This window comes from Pezoporus flaviventris, unplaced genomic scaffold (genome assembly GCF_033815535.1).
Source record: "Pezoporus flaviventris isolate CSIRO_AGI_PZ_B2104156 unplaced genomic scaffold, CSIRO_AGI_Pfla_v1 ptg000040l, whole genome shotgun sequence".
NCBI classification, from domain to species: Eukaryota; Metazoa; Chordata; class Aves; order Psittaciformes; family Psittacidae; genus Pezoporus; species Pezoporus flaviventris.
This window is the reverse complement of record NW_026892588.1, coordinates 10,585,039-10,605,712: the sequence shown is the minus strand read 5'-3', so window position 1 is coordinate 10,605,712 and position 20,674 is coordinate 10,585,039. Positions and strand designations below refer to the sequence as shown.

Genomic DNA, 20,674 nt, shown 5'->3' with positions numbered 1-20,674 from the left:
ATGCGAAAGTGACAGCATTGTTGAAGCAGACTGTCACTCTGAATTGCATATGGTTCATAAGAGCCTTCCAGTTGCCAGAAATGAGGTTAAATGTTCTGTGGACATTCAGAATTTTATTTGGGTACATTTCTTCCTTTTGGTCACCCATTATTCTTCTTCCAGGTCTACTGAAACTCTTATTCCACTGCCAAGCCAGTGTACCTGCCTCTTATTCTTTCCCCTGCTGCTGTGCCTGAATGTTTTCTTTTCTTTTCTTTTTTTAATGTGTGGCCTCTGTCTTACTGATGGGAAGTGCAGGCTGAAAGAAAATGCTTCCATAGAAATTAATTTGGATGCAAATTATATTTCAGTGCTCTGCTGTGTGCCAGTGATAAGGGGTAATCATTGAAGGAGTGAGTAGAAGACTTGCCCTGTTGAATAGGTAGTAGAACTGGTGCAAAGATCTAGTTGTTTTCTAGCTGTCCTTGGGCTATAAGTTTTTTATTGTAACCACATATAACGTGGCAAACAACTCCTTGCCCAGGACAGACTCTTGATGGTAAAACCAGACCTTTTCAGGCCTACCAGTAACTTGCTGGCTGTGGCTATCTAGCCAGAAGACATTGAAGAACCAAGTGGATCAAAAAGCCAAGAGTGTTGGTTGTGTTGCTTAGGACAGTGTGAGGTGTTTACCAGTAGGAGGTGAAAAAAATTATTCCAGATGGTGTCCCAGGGGCAACATACCAGAGTTGGTGTCCCTTTGAAATACATGGAAAACACAAAATACATGAAACTGTCCTGGGAACTTCATTGGTTGAAATGCCCCCTTACCTGTATAAAAACTGGTGGTACTCCACTATAACTATGTACAGTTTCTTAACTCTGCTGTAGGAGAGTCTGGTTTTGCTTCCACCCGTGACTTTTAGTTCACTGCTTGTAAGGGCTTGTGTGATGGTCCCAGAGGCAAGGATGTGCCTCACCTTATATCCAGGTGGGTTGACTGAGACCCTCTTTTCTCCTTGTCAGATGTCCGAGCCTTGGGTGGTGCTTCCTCCCTGCTCTCCTTTCTTGTCCAAGGACTGGAACCCACAACCCTTGGTAATCCCTTCCTTGTCTTTTGAAGTATAACTGATTTCCCAGAAATAGAAGTTTTGAGCAGTATCTTTGTCTTGGCTAACATCTGAAATTCTTCATCTTGTCCATAGATGTCAGTGGGTTCTATGCTGAGATGCTTTTCTTGCATTTCAAGACAAGAAAATACCAATATATTTCACAGTAGCTTTCAAATGGCAGATTTGGGTAAACCATATTTGTGATGCTCTGGTCAAAACCCTAGTTTTGAGAGCGTATCTTTCCTGAGACTGAGCAAATCCTCTGTGATAGATTAGTGACTTTTGGAATATTGGTGGATGAGTGTGAAACATTCCAGTTTAGAAAAGTGTATATCTAAAAATAGAGTTTAGAATAGTGTATGTATTAAAAATGGCTCTAAGGCCAAGATTTCCTTTGGGCAGAAAGATACTGCTTTGCACTTCTTTTGGCTTCAGGGTATCTGAAGAGATTGAATTTGGAATGAACTGGTATTTAGGAGGTGGGGTAGAAGAGGATTAAAGTTCTACCAGAAGTGTCTGTCAGAAGCCTTACTAGATATTGTGCATAATTTGCTGGAAATCTTTGGTTCCTAAGATGTGCTGTGGGTGTTTTTTGGGTTACATCCCTGCATCCTGGCTGAAAATACTGATGACCTAGATTTTGATTTTGATTGATGGAACAGTATGAATATCAAGGATCAGAAAATAGGCTGTCTTAAGAGACTTTGGTTTTGCACGTTGGTTTCAGTTAACAATACTCATGTTTTTCATATGGTGTTAAAGACACTTGAATGAACTTTGGTTTGGGGCTTTTTTAATTGCATCCTTTTAATTTCAATGAAAACCATCTTCTGATGGTTTGATAAAGGTAGAATATAGCTAAGTGCTTCCTGAACTTGAAAATCATGCCAGTCCAGTTGTCATCTTGTAACTTGAGAAAGCTTTTATTTACACATTCTGAAAGTATTTAAAAGATTAAATATCATCTTTTCTTTTCTTTCTCATGAATTGTCAGAGAGGTGGTGTTCAGAATCTTCTGTCCAGTCAGTGAAGTCTTACCTGGCTAGGAGCTTTTTCCTTTTTCTCCTCAAGGGAAAACTGAGAGACCATTTCGCTTTTGTCAAGTGCTGCTGTATGTGGTTCCATTGATCTTTATTTCCAAATAACAAGTTTCCTGCAGAACTTCTGTTCACATTGTTTCTATCGTGTTCATCTGGGTATTGATAGTAGATAGGAAGGGCAGAGTTGTGTGTACCTGCCAGTAAATCAGTTTCAGTTCTTAATTGGAAATGTTGAGATTCTTACAAAGGTGACTGCTACCTCTTACTGATTGTGGTAGCAAACTATTTAAAGTGTGCCAGGCCCACATCTTCATACCCACATCTGTCTGGCAGTGTATGTATTTACCTTTCTATTTACTGTTTCTATAAATGGAACTTAGTATACTAGCTTTATTCTGTAAGTCTACATTGTGGCCATACTTATGCCTGGAAGGTCTTTCCAGCTTTACTCTGTGACTCCTTGAGCGGTCTTCTAAACTTTTCACCTTCTACATACTGTTTTACAGTTCAGGTTTTCTCAAGTATGCTTTGACTGCATTCTGCAAGGTCAGCATTAGTGTCAGGTGTGCAGCTATTGAATATGTTAGTGTTGACAGCACATAGATTACCTCAGCCAGATACTGTAGGGGATTAAATACTGTGTTCTCTTAAAATATCTTGCTGTTATTGTCAGGGGAGCAGAACATAGCTCTGTAAATTTCTGCATTGTTGGAAGAGTTTAATTTTTCCCAAAATAGTTGCTACAACATTATCCTGTGCTCTGTGTGCAGCAGTATTTCATTTAAACAGTTCTGGGTGGTGATCTTTAGACTATAATTTGCTTTTCATCTGCTCTTAAGCTCAGAACCACATTGTTCAGATGCAAGACTAATACCAATTTTTGTCCTCTAGTTTATTTTCTGGTCTGGGGCTTCTTTGAGAGACTTCTTGTTGTGCTTACATTTACCTGATGTCTTCAAAGAGGCAACCTATCATTTTATGAAGAGCTATTTAAGTCCATCTCAAGGGCTGGTGTTGAAAGGAGCATTCTTTCTGACAAATCTAGCTTACTCAAGGTCCCAACTGTTTCTCATCAGGCTATTTGTCAGCAGTCAGAGGATGTCATCTTTTAAAGCTTGTAAATAATCATCTTTGATGCACTGAGAATTCCTGTGCTACTGCTGTTTCTGTCCTTTATGAGTGTGCTTATCCAGCCAGCTGCAGTTATTAGATAAGCATTTTCCAAACTTGTGTGAGCATTTTCTTTCTCAGAAAAATGAGGTAAACATACTATAGAAGTAGCACTTGGTACTGAAGAACCAATTTCCAAATGTCTGACAGCATCTTCCTTTTTCCCAGGGAGCATGTGGTGGGAGCACTGGTACAGATCTGTGCAGTGTATTTGATTGGAATTATAGATGCTTTCTGCACAGTATGGTTTTGAGTGATTGAGAATTTGTGTAGTTGATAATAAAAGTATGATAGCTGGTTTATGGGTAAGAACTTGTGGATGGCTTTGAATCTGACAGTTATGTTTTTAGGGTCCCTGGAGACCCTAAAATATTGACAGCACTGCAGTGGTTAGTGATTACGCTTAGTGTTTTGAAGACTGAAACTGACATTGGATGTCAGTTGGAAACTTGGATGCAAAGTTAGGTATGTGTTAAAAGCACCTCTAAGGGACAGTGGACTTGTATTGCATTTGACTGAAGATGCGTTGTACTGCCTGATGGTTTCTGCCTTCTTCAAAGTAGTCACAAACCAGAGAAAAAAGCCCAAACCCACCCTGCTTTTGCGGAACCTGTTTTATGTCTCTTTAGTGGTTGGTTGCTTTGAAATGAATTAGGAACACCTCAAATTGTGTGTGGTTTTGATATACAACTGTTTTCATTTGTGTGTTCTTGGTTTTGAGAAAAAAAATTAAAAAGTTCCAGGCATGTGTTTAATATTGACTGTATAATAGTGTCTTGTATTTCTCACCTATGGCAATTGGAACAAGGGCATCAGTGCAGTGTTCCACACGTGCCTTCAGGGAAGGTTGTGTGAAATATAAGAGGCAGCTTCATGGAGTGGGAAGAGAAGAAATTCCTGTCTTGGCTCTAATGAAGCAGCAGGTACCTCCTTCAGACAGTTGTGAAGATGCTACTTCTGCCTCTTGTTTTTTATGTCCTGTTAAACAAATCTTTTAACAGTAAATGATGAACAGGACTTGTTTACACATTGTGTATCCCAAACATATGCAATCACATTTCCAGTCTCAATGGGCACTTCTGAACCTAAATTTTCTGCAGGAGCCATGCTTTGTTCTTTGCATGTTCTTTTGCTTCAGTTTTCGCCAGAATGGCCTTGTGGAAACAGAGTGGTCCTTAGAGGGTTACTCCTGATACATTCTGCCTATATTTTTGACTGATTCTTTTATCTCCTAGACAGTACTCTGTAGTAAATACATATTCTTACAGATGCAAAAGGGAACTTTGAGGTCTGATTGGCTTAGAACAAGTGATGCAATTTTTTTAAGCACTGTTTTCGTGCTTCGTCATTCATGTATTGAGGGAAGAGGCTCCTGAATGTCCTCTGTTGATACTTTATGAAGTGCAGGGTAGGCTCCTTGTGGCTTAGAAATGGAAAGCATGTTCTTTAGGTTGCAGGACCTGACGGAACTTTGAGCAGGTTTAAGTGATGCTGAGAGAGTGCTGGGAGCTCTACTCCCTTTGGGTTTTTTTTTCTCCCTTTCAAGAGGTAAGCTGAGGAATCTAATAGCTAGACAAGCTTTTCAGAATGAGAGAAGATGAAATTGAAAGGCCTCAAGCATCATTTGAGAATTACGTAGTGCTCTGTGAAGAGTAATTTTCAATATAATGGGTTTTGGAGAGTCAAACAGAAGAATAGGGTAGGTAAAGAGAGGAAGATGCAATAGGAAGGGTCAGAGTAAGATACTCTCCTGCTCTTGTGCTTCCTTTATCATGCAGCAAAAGGTACGAATGTACAATCCTATTTTTTTGCAAGCAAATTGTTCTTTATCTCTTGCTCTAATATTTAGAGGTGGTCTAAACTTTAGGAGATTAGTTATCCTTATTCCATTTGGCTTGCAGTTTTCAGTCTAATGGGGTTGTTTAATATTTCAAGCTTGCATTTGCCACTGTGAGCCTGTGAGAGAGAATTGATGATTAATAAATGTGCTTCAGTGCTGCATTTCTGAAGGGCATGAAGCCATTTTTCTCCCAAATCCCCTGGATGCCAGAGTACTGCTGTTGTTGTGATGGTTTGAGGCTGTACGTAGGATGAGAGAGGAAAAGCAACTTCTGTCAGACCTAGCTGATGTAGCTGGAGAAAATCAAGTGAGTATTGGTCACAAAAGTTTCGACGTCTGAGTTTGTGGCAAATGAATGCCAGTACATCATCTTAACTGACAGCTATTTGGAGCTAAAAATCTGAGATTGGACTTTCATGTTAGAAACAGATTATAATCTAGCAGGTAGTAGCTGTGTCATATGAACAGGTTTTTGTGATCCTTCAGTGACTGCTGGCGTAAGCAGAAGTGGACATTGTGTCATACACTATTACAAGCTCATACCCGAGAATAGCTAAGCAGGTGCTAGAGGGCCACTTTAAGGTGTTTTCTTGTACTGAATGAAACTTGAGTTCTCTATGTGAATGACTTTTGGTGGATAACATTCATTAGATACAGACTGGTGGTCTTAAAGTGGGAGAATGGATGAAAATAACATTAAACCCAGCAACAGTGAATGTATACTAGTGCTACAAGAATGGAGCATTGCAGGATGCCTCTTAATGAAGTTTCATTTAATTTTTGCTTCAACTGTGGGATATACTGCTAAATCCTGAAGGCACTGCTTCGTCAAGGGAGGGGAAATACCCTTGGGGGAAGATGGAGACACAAAAAAGTAACAGTTACATTTGGTGGTCTGGCTCATTCACCTGAAGCAACAGTGTGAAGGCTGTTCTTTCTGTGTGGTTTGTCTGTTTTGAGATGGTTAAAAAAGTGTTTTGCTGACCTGATGTCACAGAGCAGGAGATATCTCAGTTTCCCAGAGTTCTGAACTGCAGCTGTTTTCCCCACACCTCTCTTTGGATAATTCTTTGCTGTTATGACCTAGTTTATTTAAATAATGGATATTGAATCTGAACATGAAATGCTGATATATAGAGTTCCAGCTATGTTTTTTATGGTTGGGTTTTTTTTAGTTTAAAAAGTTTACATAATAAAAGCTAAACTCCCATCCTTCACTGAATTCAGCATTTTAAATTTGAGCTACATCATTCTTAAAATTGAGTACGCCATTTTTATTATTGATCATGCAACTTGTAACACAATTTTAAGGCTTAGTGTAAAGGATGAGGCAATAAAACATGCTTAAGAGACATGTGGGCAAAGCAGCATCTCCTGTTTTGTCAATCAGCCTAGAGATTTGAAAGGAACTTGGGTTGAAACTGCAGCCAAAGACATGGAGAGCTGAAGTTGTTAAGCTTTATGTAGAAGCCTAGGATGTGAATTGGCTGATGTAAGTTCTTATATGGAAGTAGAGATTTGATATGTGAGGTTTCTTCAGTCTTACACGTATAGTAAGACGAGTACTGGAAACCTGGGTAGATTCAGGGTAGGAATAAAGTGTAGATGTTTCTAACTACAGTTACGGATCGTTCAAATAGCTGACCTTTGTATTTAGTAGACTTTCCTTGGCAAGAAAACTTATTATAAGGTAAGTTGTCTCTCCAAAGAGGAGACTTCAGGTAGGAGTTCGAGTGGTTTCTGTGACATTGTGATCTGGATAAGCTGGATTAAACAGTCACTTTTGGCATTATCTATGTTACATTTAGTGTTCTGCATTGCTGTAATTATAGCCATCTGCTGTTTTTCTACAGTACTTTGATTTTATGCAGTGTCTGAGAGTACAGAATTAAGATTGGGAACAACCATGGATTTTAGGGTTTCCTTGTTTGAACATTGAGTTTGTTTAGTTTGCACTGTATATTAATTGTGTAGCAATTTCTAAGTGTTAAAACCGGAAAACATTGAGTAACAGTGTCTCCATGTGGTATTTTTTTTTCTGAATGAGATCAGAAATCTGGAAACCTTTCTTCCCAACCTGATGATTAACCTTAAAAATAAGCTGATTTATGATTTCTGTGGTTTGCTTTAGTTGGCAGGAGTTGTTAACATTTTTATTCACTTGGTTGGACTAGTAATCATGTTAGTACAAACATGCTCCCTGCTAAAGGGGTAGAAAACAAGTTGGTTTTTTGGTAATTAACAGATGTCCATCTGGGAAACGAATTCTGTCAAAATAAGTATGGACATATTTTAACATGCAAAATTTGTCATTAATTTCCATTGCTCATTGTTTTTGCATCTGCCCATAAAAATGGGAGAGTGGGTGGAAGGGAGAAGGAAAAGGAGGTGAAAGCTACAGAGAGCATAATTGTCAAAGCTGTACAGTTAGCTTCTTATGCGAGTCCAGTCTGCCCAGGTACTATTGGCTTACATGATACTGGAACCTAGAAACCATGCTGAGGCTGGGGCAAACAAGTTTCTTTTTGAGCTATGTCCTTGTATCAGCTCCCAGTACCTCAGCTTTTCATATAGTTGCAGTTTGAGTTTTTGAAATCCTGTTCAAAATGATGGTTTTTGTTCGTTCTATTGTTCATAATTTTGACCAGTCTCTGGTAGATAAATCTTTTGGTCTGACAGTGCATTGTTTTAGATGCTTCCTCTGTGTGCGTAATGTTCTTGGAATCCCTTGTAAATACGTAATTTTATACTAAAGGTGAAAACATTGACTTGGAAGTGTCTAGGACTGCTTTTCCTTCTGTGATTGTTCATCTCAAGTTTGTTCTCTGTCTAGGAACCTCTTAAATGTTGTTACTTACTCTATTTTCAAAAGACATGAGAAAATATCATGCAGGCTGTTTATTTCACCCTCTTCTGTGTAGTTCCTGTTGCTGCTTCCTTAGTAAGTTACACTAGCTTGTTTCAAGTTCTTCTGGTTTGCTTTGCTGGAAAGTGACACGGGCTCCAGGGCTTCCTATCAGAAAGTTAATATTTCGTGTATTTGTGCTTGATTTACTGTATTTAAAAATCTAGGAAAAAAACAAATGTCATTGAGGAGTCCGTGTATCCGTGTTGCGTTCTTGTGCTCTTTTTGCAGAAGAGGGGCAGGTTTGAGGTCTTCTGGGAATGCTTTAGAGGTCTGTCCTTTCTCCACTGGAGGCTGGCTCATACCATGTCAGAAAACTGAACACTTAAGTACTGGACGGACACTTATGATGGGAGGAGCCCTGAACTAGATCAACTTCATGGGAAAGTTGAACTTCAGTGATTTCTGCTTAGAAAAAGGTTCAACACCTTAAGCTGCTTCTGCAGTAATAACTTACATGGACAGACTAAAATGCTCATTTTCTCAGGACGGAGACATGTCATAATACTATTTTTCTTATTTGCTAGAATCATTAAAACTCAAACCTTGTATTTTACTCACAGGTTGTTTTATTTAATACTGCTTTTTGCTTATCTAAAGTGAGCTAGAGCTGGTGCCTTTAAACGATGGCACATGAAGCATCAGAATAAAAACATATCAACTTAATACACAATTGGCAGATTAGTTCCTCTTGTAACTCTTGTCGAGCTGCATGTGTATGGAAATTAGGGTGGGGTGATTTTAATGTACTCCTAAGCTACTTTATTTTAAACACTCCTACTGCGCTAATACACTTACGAATCTAGCATGCATTGCATTTTATATATAGCTATTTAATTGATCTGATTGCTTCGGGGTTACTATGTTCCAGAAGATTTCAAGCTGATAAACCTCGCCTGATAATCTCTTGACATGCACACACACACACCCCCCCCCCCCCCCCAAGTTTGTGGGAAGAAAATGTGTTGTTCTGCTGTTCTGCTTTTCCAGCCTGTAGTTGGTTTCATAATTTAAAACTGAGTGGTCACAGGATTGAACTGATGAAACTATATTCTTATTTTTCATAAGCAATAAGAGGTGGAAAAAGCTGGTTCAGCAGAAGAGGAAACAATATTTCTGAGTGCTTAGCTAGGATCTCTTTGCCATATTTTACTGCTGGCAGCCTATATTATCCCATTTGAAAAATAATATGAATTACTTTATTGTATTATAGTAAATGTAGGCATAAATATCAGCTATCAGATTTTAAACCTATACATTAAAATTATTGTAATTCAGGTTATTTTGTTCTATGAATATAGTTTGATTCTAAACTAGAAGATTGAACACAAAAACAACCAACCTCAAATACATCTTAAGACCTCTGTCGTATGAAAGCTGCATGGTTTGACTTTTGGCTATAGAAAGGCACCTTTGTGAGGCTGAGACACTAGGGATATCTGCATTTTTCTTCTGAAGCTGTTCACAATGTGCTTTTGCGTGGCAGTATTGATAACCTACCTGAGAACTTGGAGCTGATCATTGGGAGAAAGCCTGTGTATATCCCATTTCTGGATCACGGCCTTCTCTCAGATTAGGCCTAGAATCACCATCGACTAATTGTTCTTTTGAGGTTCTTACCTTTTTTCTAACGTTTCCTTTTTCCTCATGTCGAGGACTCCTTTTCACCCATCAGGGAGGTATGAGCAGTGTGCATGACATTCAGAAGTAGAGTGGGTATCCAGTTTTGAACTACAGATTTCTGAGGTTTCTTTGTTACCTGTTATAGAAGATAGTGATCTTTACTGCTTTTTCTCCTTGAATTAATTTCACATTGTCTTGGATCTGAAATCAGTCAAGCTCAAACTTGTTGGAGATGATGTTTTCAAATAAGGGATTTTTCCTCAGTTTTTCCAAGGTTCATGATTCACCAAGGACCATGTACACTGGGACAGTACCTGGTACTTCTTTGATTCTTAAGGAGATTAGCTTCCTGATGAGGGAAATCTCCTTCAAATGTAATGTGGAATCACATAATTGTTTTTTTATGGTAAACAGGAATGAGGGGGAGGAATCCTCTACTGTTATTCTACATTGGATTATGGCATTTTAAGGATATTCTTGGTTTCCATATCCACCTGCTTCTTTGTTATTGAGTAGGTTCGTTTCTGTAAGGCAAATTTGAAGAGATAAGTGTGGCATGGAACTTGGGAGTGCCAAGGCATAATGCATGCAAACATGGTGATCTTTGCTGGTCTTTCTCTGACAGTTTTTAATCACCAACTTGAAGGTATTTTACTTGTTTGCAAGTTGAAGTGGTCAGATGTACATGTTTTGGATTTGTCAGAAGTCTCAAGCTTGTGATATTTCTTGTCTACCTTTCTGAGGAACTTTGTGAACTAGGATGTAGAAACTCATCTGGATTGTTTACAGATGAGGTCTGTGACCTCTGAGTTTGAGTGTTATGGAGGTTGTCCATGTTCCTGCCGCTTCTGAAGGGGTGTCTCAATCAAATTGTCTAGGCCCTACTTAAGACATAATAAATGGTTGAAAGGTTATCAAGCCATTCTACTGTGGAGCTGGTGCAGGAGTCACCAAAGTTTGGTAGTGGGTTTGTTGTTTTGTATAACACAAAATAGTGTGTAAAATCACTTGAGCCGGCCATAAAAATGTCACCAAAATCTGTCAGTTCTTCAGAGTGCTTGGCAAGTGCCTTTTCTTTAGCTTCTCAGGATGCCTTCATGAATGCATGGCATGATGAAGCCTTTCTGATGACTTTGGGAGCTGGTGTCTTACAGATAACAGGGAGAGGTAGCCTTTTTAAAAGTCTTAAGAGTGGCTTGAGCACTCACTTTAGTGCCTGAACCTCGCACATCTTTTGATACAGTTTCCATTCCTTTGAGACATCTGATCATTGTTTCTGCCACTGTTTGGGACTGTCTCTTGTATTTTAAAAGCCTTTCAAAATGACGAGGATACTTTCATGTCAATCATTCAGCACAGAAACCACTGAGGTACTGTTTCTGAGGTTAGTGGAAGTTTCAAGTCCATTCCTTAAACTTTCTTGGGCTTCCTTCCAGCTTAGCCTGTCTTCTGATCTTGCTCCTTCTCCTCTCCTCCTGTCTTGCGGTGTAGTTACCAAACTTACAGTAGCTACAACAGAAGGTCCAGCATTTTATGCTGATGCTCAGCTGCATTAAGCTGTGGTGTACAGGCAGATTCCCCTGAAGTAAGGGCTCACTCGACGAGTCAAGTGGTTTCCTGACTCTGCCTGCATTGACATACGTAAAACTGCAGTGTTCAGCTGCTTTTAATGCTGCTCACCTGTTGGAGCTGCAAGATCACTAGCCAAACTTGGACAGCTTCCATTTGCTTAAGATTCCTAGAGCACTATTCTGTGGCTGGATAACTGCAATGGGAAAGTGAGTCACGCGGAGACATAAGTCAGGAGGAACGGGCAATTACTTTTTACTAATTGAGGTTTATAAAGGTTCTGCTTATGCCAGTCTAGATATTGGCTGCCTTGGCTAAAGAGTTCTTTATAGCTCTAATGGAGTGAGTTTAACACTTGGGACAACTTCTTATTGCAGTGGAATTGGCATGTTCAGTGGGTACCTGAGGTATATGTAGTGTTCATGCAGGGCCAGATAGATCTTAAAGAACAAGACTGCTCTAAATCTCTTAAGATTTGAAGATAACAGGTGAAAGAGTGATATAGTGGCAGGCAAATATACTCACTTAAAGCAATCACTGAAGCTCTCAAATGACTTGAATGATGGACATAGTTAGCCAGTGATTTACTTACCAGTTTTGCGACTACAAACACTATAATAATAAATATTGCTTTGTTACTTGTTGATAAAGAATTATCTGAATTTGGACTGGTTTTGTTTTCTGCTCTTATAAATATCCCTACAGCTAGGAAGATTCCTGGAAGTGTGTAATCTTTATTTTTCTGAACCTGGCCATAAGTTGCTCTGGTTGTTCATAGATCTTTAAAAGGCAGCGGTGGTTATTAAGATACAGTAGCAGTTTTCTGAACAACATAGTTGCAAATTACACATTTTCACAGAACTTCTTAGTATATGCTCCCCGTGTCCTCTTCCGAAAATACTTCCCTTGTTCCTTTACCATAGTATGAGCGTCTTTAATATATTTAACCTTGTAGTAACACCAAGACAGGAAAATGTCTTTGTTTGCACTTTACACCTGGGATTTTGGCATACAGATATTTAGGTGTCCTGCTGAAATTTATTAAAGGAAGCCTGTGGTGAAGAGGAGAGTGAAAGCCTGGTCTCTGGAGACTGGTGATAGTTCTTTTTTTTTCCTTTTTTTCCCCCCCTCCTTTTTTTCTTAATTTTATTCATTTCCAGCTTGTTCTTTCCTGCACCCAGTAGAATATTCAGTTAATACTTCAAATTACCCACACCTGCTTTCCCAGCCCAATAGTGGGGGGTTTATTTTGGAAGTCTAGTTCAATATATGGGCACAAAGAACCAGTATATCTAGTTTTCCTCAATAATGAGACTTCTTAGTGTCTGGCGTGCATGTGAGAGAGTTTGGGGTTTTGCTTACTCGTGTAAACTGGGATGTAATAGAATCCCAGAGCTCTGGGGTATTTATGTGTGGGCTGTGGAAACTCTGCCCTAAAGCACTCCCCAGTCCTGTAGGTGCAGCGTGGACATGTGGAAGACTACCTGATAAGCCTTCATGGAAATAGTAAGTTCTATAGTTTAAGCCCTCAGTACCTCAGCATAATTTACCAGGGTTTGTTTTTCTTTCTGGATTTACAGAGATATGAAAAATGCTGTAATTGGAAACAACAAACAAAAAGCCAACTTGATTGTTTTGGGAGCAGTTCCAAGGTATGTCCTTTGCTACTCTCCTTTTCACTGATTCACAACAGATCTGGAATAATGATCCTTAGATCACAGGCACTTTTTTGCTTTAACTTTTGTTTGTAGTTGACTGCATACTTTCTTTAATGTAAGAGAGACTTGAAATGTTGAACTCATGTATTACAGAACAAGCTGCTGAGTAATGCTTTTTAATTTAGAATTTTATAGAATTCTGTAAAGAAGTCTTGGTGATTTTTATTAAACTTTTTCAGCTCAGGAATGAAATCTGATTTCTGACATGGATATTAATGGTGAATGAAAGTGGTTGTATCTTAATCCTGTTCTTTAGCCAATTGCCTGGTGAGTTCACAAGTGAAAATGTGTAAGGTTATGTTAAAAAATAATTTAAAAATACTGAAAGCCATCTGAGATAATTTGCTTGTCTTCTCTACCTGCTTCAGTGGACTAAAAACCATTGATCATACTTTATTGCTGAATTACTGCTTCAGCTGATGTTAATGTTTTCTGGATCCTGATTCCACTAGTACAGATTTAACAGGTAACTTTATCTACTGGATTGCTCACTCCAGTTTTCATTTCACACCTCTTCTCCTCCAGGCTTCTTTCTCCCAACAATTTGCAGCAATGGAGAAGGAAAACATGGAGCAATGTACTAGTGCTAGGAGTATGGGACCCCCTATGATCTGTTTGCTTAAATGGTAACTAAGTCCCAAAACTGTCCTGCTTCAGAAAGCTTCTGGCTTGTTAAAAATGTCTTATTTGCAGGAAATACCTTCTTATTTACAGATTGAGTTTGTGTTAAGGCTTGTCCTTAAAGTTCTCTAAGGATTAGCTGTGAGGAAACCCCCCTGTAAAAAACCTGCTGAATTATCTTCTGTTTTGACCAAATATAAACAGGTGCAGAGAAGACTTCACATGAGAGGAAAAGATCAAAGTGGACATTTGTTCATTATGCAGCGATTAAGGGATTTTTTTTTTCATTAACATGCCCTAAGGGATTCTTGCAACTGTTTTTGATTCTTGTGGTTCCCATTTTAAAAGTGACAGATCTCTAGCTTCCAAATCTAGAATCTGCCTGTTCTTAAATTTCGTAGGACTTCATGTTCTTTCAGTTATCCTGCTTTCTGCTGTTACTTGTTCTATGCCCAGTAATGAAAATCCAAATGGGCTTTTTCTGTTAATGCCTTCTGGCTGTCCAGGTAAATTATATGGTTAATCTGTAACTGCAGATAAATGACTGGATTTGGAAAATCTTAAAAGGTTAAACTATCATGCTTGTCCTCACTTCAGTACAAGTTATCCTCAAATGGAAGTAATTCTAATGCCAAGGCTTTTCAGACTAGAGGTGTAAATGATGCTAAATTGGCTGGGTTATAGTGAGAAAAGAGGATTGATTCTCCCTGGCTAAAACTTAAGTGGCATCATCATCTACTCCCAAGTACCTTTCTGAAAGCTTTAGAATTCCCTCACGGTGTTGACAGGCTTAGATTATAGGTTAGAGAACTGCTTTTGTTGTTCTCTCTAACAAAGTGGTAGGAATTCATTGGTGCTTTGGATACTTTATAATTTGTGAAATGGCCACTGAAGCCCTTAGAGAATGGGAACCTCTGGAATTCCAATTGCAAAGTCAGACCTTTCCCTCAATAAGAATAGGAGTTAAGCAAGCTAGTGTTTTAAGTCTCCTCTGCAAAGTTAATGAGAACAGTTTTCACAGTGTTAGATTGTGGTCTCCCAAGGGAAGCTGAGTCTTTTCTGTAATGGCATGGGGATTGTTAGAGTTCTACTGCTGCTTTGTCCTGTAGCTCAACTTCTTGTTTACACATTTCGTGCTTCTCTTTTCTTCCCAAAGTATTTCTCCACCAAGCTTTCAGAAGAGACCCTTTAGACCCAAAGAACCCCTTCAGATTTCTGTCACTTACTGAGAAAGAAAACAGTATGTTCAGATATTAGAACAAATTCATATGGGATTTGGAGACTAGTCTAGGAATCTTGTTAAAATTGGGTGAAATACTACTGGTAGGTTTGAAATATCCCTATTTTAAAATATCTGACTGCTACTTGGTCGGAAAGAAATGCAAAGTCCTTTGAATATCTCTGTACAGGAAGAAAATGGCAGGGTAGTATGGCTGAATCTCTTGTCATTTCTAGGCCAGTGGACTAGAAGGGGGACTTAAGACTTGTAATGAACTGTACAGATGGATGTACAAACATGGTCCTGGATGTTAAGAATATAAATGCAACAACCTGTATGTGGGTTTTCTTTCTTAAGAAATTATATTCTGTATGTCTTCCTTGCTACAGAATGAGAGTTACTCCTTTACATTCTCAGGAAATGCTGGCCTTGGGCACCTCTGTCAGGACTGCAAAAATTTTACTTTTTGAAACCGTAACTTTTTTAGTAGCAATGCCAGAAAACAAAATTTCTGAAGTTCAGGGGGAAAGCGGGTATTTTAATGCCATGATATACCAAGTTCCTTCAGTGGCAGGCCAAAAATAGCCTTGCCTAAAAACAGTTTACTACCTGTATTGTCCTTCAATTTTCTAGGTTTTTTTTTTTACCCTTCTACTCTACATCACAGCTAGCAGAGAATGAGAAAGTCCGTACTAATTGTTGGTGTGCTCATTCACTTGGCAATTTAATACTGCTGCTCTTGTGCCTATGAACATAATTAGAAAGCTCTTCAGAATACAGGATCAGTAATTGAAGTTTTTTGTCAGTTGCTCTTGACTCGTAAATCTCAGGAAGATGATTAAGTCCTCAGCTCAAAGTAAATTTTTTTTACGAAGTCATCTTGGTGGGACTTCTGATTCAATGAAACAACTTCCCTCTAGTAGCAGTTTATCTGAAGTGCTGCTGGCTCCCAATAATCTGAATTGTAATTGAAGCCCCTTTGTGGTGGAGTTTGTAGTAGAGGGTAGAAATGTCACCATGTTCATTGCCACTTAGTAACACATAAGGCATAGAGGAATACAGAAGGAACTAGAGACTCACAGAAGTGGTTACTAGGACCACCCAGAAGTCTCACCATTCTTTGACATAACTTCTGAAACTAAGTAGTTTTTCTCTCCCTGCTCTGTGGTACCTTGAGGCCTTCTTTATGAGCTTTCCCATGAGCTGCACATCAGCTACATTTTAAGGCCACTGAGCTAGTGAGTAGTTTAGGTTCTGTTGTAGGCAGAAGTTATCGCTTGACAGCCCTTTCTGAATTCTGCAGTAAACAGTCTAAAGCCTCTGGCTTATAGAGGTGGAATTGAAAAAGAAGAACATTCCATGAAATGAACACATGAGTAAGTTCTTGATAACTGTTTTGCAAGTCTGCGGACTACTTTCTGGTACCCTGAAAGAGATGGCATTCAGTGGTTGGTTACACAGTCAACAGTTGGCCCTTTCAAGCTGGTGACATATTTCCTCCCTTCATCTGGCGGGTGGCAGAGTGTAGAGAAGACAGTATTAAGTTCCAGTCATCAGAACAAAGCTTTGTCTTCCTGTGTGTTGTGGTTGCCTGTTAAAGCTCTGACCTGTGCTATTACATCACAAATGTTCACTGAATCAAGTTATTGACTATCTAATTATTACTGAGAGTTTAATATTTAAAGTCTAATTCACTTCAGAGCTAGTTTCTCATTAAGAGCTTCAGTTACTCCTTTGCTCCAAAATGAATACAGAGGTTTTTAAATCAGATCTTCAACTTTACCATCCAAGTCCTATAACAAAAAACATTAAAACATTCTTGTCATTTAACAAAATGATTTTCTAACTTCCAGTTGATTGTTCTCCAGAGTTTTAAGGCATAAGAAAGACTTGGGGGTGCTGGTCGATGAGAAACTGAACATGAGCTGGCAGTGTGCACTTGCAGCCCAGAAAGCCAACCAAATCCAGGGCTGCATCAAAAGAAGCGTGACCAGCAGGTCAGAGGAGGTGATCCTGCCCCTTTACTCTGCTCTTGTGGGACCTCACCTGGAGTATTGTGTGCAGTTCTGGTGTCAACATAAAAAGGCCATGGAACTGTTGGAACAAGTCCAGAGGAGGGCCACGAGGATAATCAGGGGACTGGAGCACCTCTCATATGAAGATAGGCTGAGAAGGTTGGGGCTGTTCAGCCTGGAGAAGAGAAGGCTGCATGGAGACCTCATAGCAGCCTTCCAGTATCTGAAGGGGGCCTATAGGGATGGTGGGGAGGGACTCTTCATTAGGGACTGTAGTGACAGGACAAGGGGTAATGGGTTCAAACTTAAACAGGGGAAGTTCAGATTGGATGTAAGGAGGGAATTCTTTCCTGTTAGGGTGGTAAGGCATGGGAATGGGATGCCCAGGGAGGTTGTGAATTCTCCATCCCTGGCGGTGTTCAAGGCCAGGTTGGAAGCCTTGGGTGAGATGGTTTAGTGTGAGGTGTCCCTGCCCATGGCAGGGGGGTTGGAACTAGATGATCTTAGGGTTCTTTCCAACCGTAGCTATTCTATGATTCTATAAAGTGCTTAAGTCTGGAGCTATAATATGGTAGTGTACTTCTTCCTGAAAAAGCTAAAGGCCAATCTCCAGGTAGGTTCACCTCAAAAAACTTTATACAGTTAATTTTCGCCTTTCCCAAAGTAATCTATTAGGGATTCTGTTTAACTGTTGCTGTGGCTTTCATCTATTCAATTATTTACTTATCTATCTATCTATTTATTTGGAGCACATTTGAAATGACGTGTAGAGCAGCTGATGAACTCTTACCCATTCCATCATTTAAAATTTGAGTTCTGCGAAGCATACTGCTAGATTGTGTGGTAGTGAAAGGTAGTAAAAATTTGTTGGGGTTTTAAGTTGTTTCTGGGGCCACACCCATGTGGACATCCGTGAAATTTGACATTCCTTTTGAAATTCCTCCAGGCAGTGTTCTTTTAATGTTTAACAGAAAGTAAGACTGCTGCTTTGACAACTGTGAAACCCACTAAGATGATAAGATGTCTATTAACTGGAAAGTTCTGTTAGATCCCAGTCTGTCAGCTGAGGAAAAGGATTTTATATAGGCTAGTATCTACATTAAACGCAAAAGGATCTGTAAAGATGATTTTTGTGTCCATTATTAGCTGGCAAATCTGGAAAACTTAAAGCTGATGGGCTGATAAGTAAGTAGAGGAATTTGCGTATCACTGATATAATTTGAAATGTTTGTGTGTGTCTTACTTTTGTTTTGAGACTTAAAAAGAAAACTTAGGCAGGATGGTTTTGCATAGCTCACAAGTACCCCAAACAATTCTTTAAATGCATGGTATTACAAATTCGTAGATGACCCATGATATTAATGATCCTGCATGGAGCTTAGCAGAAGAACACCCTTGCAAATGGAGTACTTTTATGCTGGGGTGCTGACTATTGTGAGAGCAGTTGCAGGAGTGCAGGGTGAAAAAACACGCTGTTGCTTTCAGCTTTTCTTGGAGTTAGACACATGTCAGATAATGTTATTAGTTAAACAATTAACTTACTGTTTATGTAAAAGATATGCAAGAAGCTGCCTGTGTTTGGGTATTTAGGAATATAGAGGCTTGTGCGTATAGTAAGTACAATTTTAGTTTAACACAAAGAAAGTATGTCTATTACTTTGTGTCCTGGAAAGCTTGTCTTCATGGCTGACATACTTACCCAAATACTCTATCTGACCCTGCTTTGAGCAGAGCATTGATCTAGGTGACCTCCAGAGATCACTTCCAGTATCATCTACTCTTTGATTCTGTAACCTGATTTAATGAAAAACTGCCTTGATGTGTCTACTTTTTCCTTAGCGTTAGCCTTGAATTCAGACACTTGCTCAAGAAGTTGTTTTAATTAGTGTCCTATTATAACACTACTGCTAAAGGACTGGCCATCTTTTAACTGTAGGACTACTTGACAGAACATCTCCTGTACAGACAAAATGTGTTAGTACTTGCCTGAGAATATTGCGCTCTAAAATCTATTATTAGCTAGTATAAGGAAGCCTCCCCATATGAGTGAGGGTATGGTTTTAATGAAAGCTTTAATTTCTTAATTTATAACTTTATATGCTAAGATTATGCATGAAAGATGTATTTGTGCAAATATATGTTGTGCTTGGTGTCATGCAAATCTCTTTAATTACTGTCTGGTTAGGATTAGGCAGAGCAGTATTGAACCTAGTGCTATCCCAAAATGGCTTTAGACTGATTCTCTAAAACAACACCTTTGGGGAGGTATGCCCTGCTCTGTGGACCTGATACTGAACTTTGGTAAAGAAGGTTTTTTCTTGTTTGTGTCTGGGGCAGTAAAGCTGCTGAACAGTTTCAGGGAACAAATTTGGCCATCAGGTTTCACTACAGCCTAGGTTAGTAGGCAGATGTGATTAGGTTTAGCAATGATGGCAGATTATTTTTTTTTTTAATGTTTTCTGGTTTCTAGTCTTAAGGTGTCCACCAAAAATAAGTTCTTCTGTTGGAAAAGTTCTGATATTGTGAAGTGGGAAGGGCTGATGAATGGTGGAAACTGGTATGAGAAACATTTAACTTGTGTTTTGGTTGGTTTTTTTGTTTGTTTTGGTTTTTTGGGGGGTTTTTTATTCTCTGTTACCTGAGTGACTGGTAAATTGTCTGCAGGTGACTATTTCTATATCTGATGATTTATATCTTTCAGTTTCTACTATGAATAATTTTGAAAAGGTAAAAAATCCTTAGTAGCTGGGCATTGTTCTTCTTGATTAGCTGTGAATAATATTGCAGGGTTGCCTGTTTTGCCAAATCATACAAACCTAGGATTCAATACAGTAAAATACAATATGTGTGTGCGTATATATATACACACACACACAAAAGTATATTTTTATTCAATACAGGAAGAACTGCACCTTTGGAGGTTTCTAGATTCACTACATGCTTTTGTATGAGGAAAAGGGAGCAGCCAGTTACTTTTATGACATGGAGGAGAGAGAAGAAACCTCATCATGAAAGATGAACCCCTTTTATGGAAAGGAAATGGCAACTCCTTCCTGTCAATGTGTCTGTGCAGCACCATTTGTTAAAGAGGGAATAAAACCCGAAGCATTCTTAAGCCTGAGGGGATGAAGCATGCCTGCAGTAGCTCCTGCAGACATGAAGAAAGATTTCTAGTCTGAGGCCTAGAAAAAGAGCAGCTCTAGAAATGTTAGTGAAGTGACAGATAGGAAGCTGTCAATAGTATTATTTGTTGTGGTTTGGGTGATAAGCTGGACTTTGATATGCCAGATAACTTGTCTAAATGTGTGGTAGGATCTTTGGTTCTAACAGGAATAGACAGTGTTCAGAAATCAAGCTTGGAGGAACAAAAAGAAAAGGCATAAATTTCAGCCTAAAAAAACCTATGTCAAATTTGCATGTGAGGTTTGGGTGTTATAACTATTTACCCTAAATTTTAAGTGCTTACCAATAAAGGGATCAAAGTCTCTTTTTAGGATAGTGAAACTGCAGTTTACAGAAGGCAAGGAATCTGTTACGTTTCCCTTGGTCATTTGATACTGCAGGGAACAAATTGTTCTAAAACTGTAAGCTGATGTTTCTGACAAAGAGTTGGCTTGATTGTTCTAATAAAGCCTTTGGTTTATCAATAATCATTATATGAATTGTTTTGGCACGAGATCTCTCTTAACTGCAGAAAAATGTGTTGTGTATCATCTCTTCTCCAGAAGAGAGACCTCGTGTGCTTAGTGATACAGGAAATAATTTTGATCTTCCTAGTTTGTTACATCTTTATAAAGTAGTTATTGGCAAGATTGTGTCCAAAGCCAGAAAATACTAGGATCTACTCCATTTCTGATCTTCAG

The 20,674-nt window shown here is 39.0% G+C and overlaps 1 protein-coding gene across 9 annotated transcripts in view; it reads left to right on the top strand.

The window, feature by feature from the left end:
* Positions 1 to 20,674, top strand: part of ARMC8 (armadillo repeat containing 8) — a 67,157-nt gene that overhangs the window by 2,830 nt on the left and 43,653 nt on the right. For 7 of the 9 annotated variants that reach the window (XR_009745477.1, XM_061465257.1, XM_061465254.1 and 4 more), the window contains exon 3: positions 12,819 to 12,890. The exons of 1 other annotated variant lie outside the window; for it this stretch is intronic. Coding sequence is in view for 7 of the 8 variants with exons in the window: in XM_061465257.1 (XP_061321241.1) it covers positions 12,819 to 12,890 (72 nt within the window). In the remaining variant the exon portion in view is untranslated. Of the gene's footprint in view, positions 1 to 1,058; positions 1,078 to 12,818; positions 12,891 to 20,674 lie in introns of those variants that run through there. One more of the 9 variants, XM_061465258.1, reaches the window with a different exon arrangement.